This window comes from Ceratina calcarata, unplaced genomic scaffold (assembly GCF_001652005.2).
Source record: "Ceratina calcarata isolate Rehan_Ccalc_2016 unplaced genomic scaffold, ASM165200v1 scaffold111, whole genome shotgun sequence".
NCBI classification, from domain to species: Eukaryota; Metazoa; Arthropoda; class Insecta; order Hymenoptera; family Apidae; genus Ceratina; species Ceratina calcarata.
In genome coordinates, this window is record NW_017132019.1 from 269,262 (window position 1) to 270,171 (window position 910).

The following is a 910-nucleotide window of genomic DNA, read 5'->3' on the forward strand; positions in this document are numbered from 1 at the left end:
TATATGATCTGTATATGTATAATAGTAAAAACGGTAAAACGTTTCACGACGTTTGTAATTATTTCATAAGAATGCCAAATCATTCACCTATGTATTTCTCGTTCCAAATACAATTCCGTTGTTTTGTCAGTGTCTCTGATGATTTTGATTTGAATACTTATCAGTGGCCTTCTCGTCTCAGCCTAACCAGCACACAGAGAGCAAGAAGAAAACTTATTAACTGAAACGGAAAATTGTGTGGAGAACTTTCAATCAATTTAGAAATGAATTCAGTGTATAAAAGAGTGACCGACTCACTATGACTACGAAGAGCAACAGCGTGACCATGCTAATCGTGTGCATGTATGATTTCCACAGGAGTACAGCATTTCGTAAGCACCCTGACTTATAAGCCACTGCTTCTGTCATTTGTAAACACTACAAAAATCGAAACGAAGTCTTTCCTCAATTTTGTAATAAATTAACGAATGTAATAAATTAGTGAATTATTTATCGAGCAAAATTTACTTCGTCAAGACGTCTCGCGCAACAACTCTTCGGTATGTCGATGCGATATTTCGACCAGTCCTTTGCGGATTTTATCCCACAACATTTCAGCTAAAATACAGTTTTTCTTAAGGGCTAATTTTCGAAAGAGAAAACCAGGATATCAGATCTTTCGGGAACGGATCGATGTAAATACTAGAGATTATCTTCTTACATATCTATGGGTATTGTCCCAAGCTTCTCGACTTGAAAATGAGGAGTGATAAGTTTCAATGGAAGAAATCATATCATCTTGAATTTTTCTTGTGATTTCATCGAAGATCCAGAAACACATTATAGCAGTGATAAACATAGTGCAAAGAAATGACAAATAACACAATGCGTACTGTAATAAAATTTATAATTTATTTGTTTCGAACCTACT

The 910-nt window shown here is 34.8% G+C and overlaps 1 protein-coding gene across 1 annotated transcript in view; it reads right to left on the reverse strand.

The window, feature by feature from the left end:
* Positions 1 to 83: 83 nt before the first annotated feature.
* Positions 84 to 910, reverse strand: part of LOC108622419 (leukocyte surface antigen CD53) — a 1,781-nt gene continuing 954 nt past the window's right edge. Inside the window, exons 3-6 of the mRNA XM_026811379.1 lie at positions 701 to 871; positions 508 to 597; positions 298 to 417; positions 84 to 182 (exon numbers count right to left, since the gene is read on the reverse strand). Of these exons, the coding sequence (XP_026667180.1) occupies positions 84 to 182; positions 298 to 417; positions 508 to 597; positions 701 to 871 (480 nt within the window). The remainder of the gene's footprint in view (positions 183 to 297; positions 418 to 507; positions 598 to 700; positions 872 to 910) is intronic.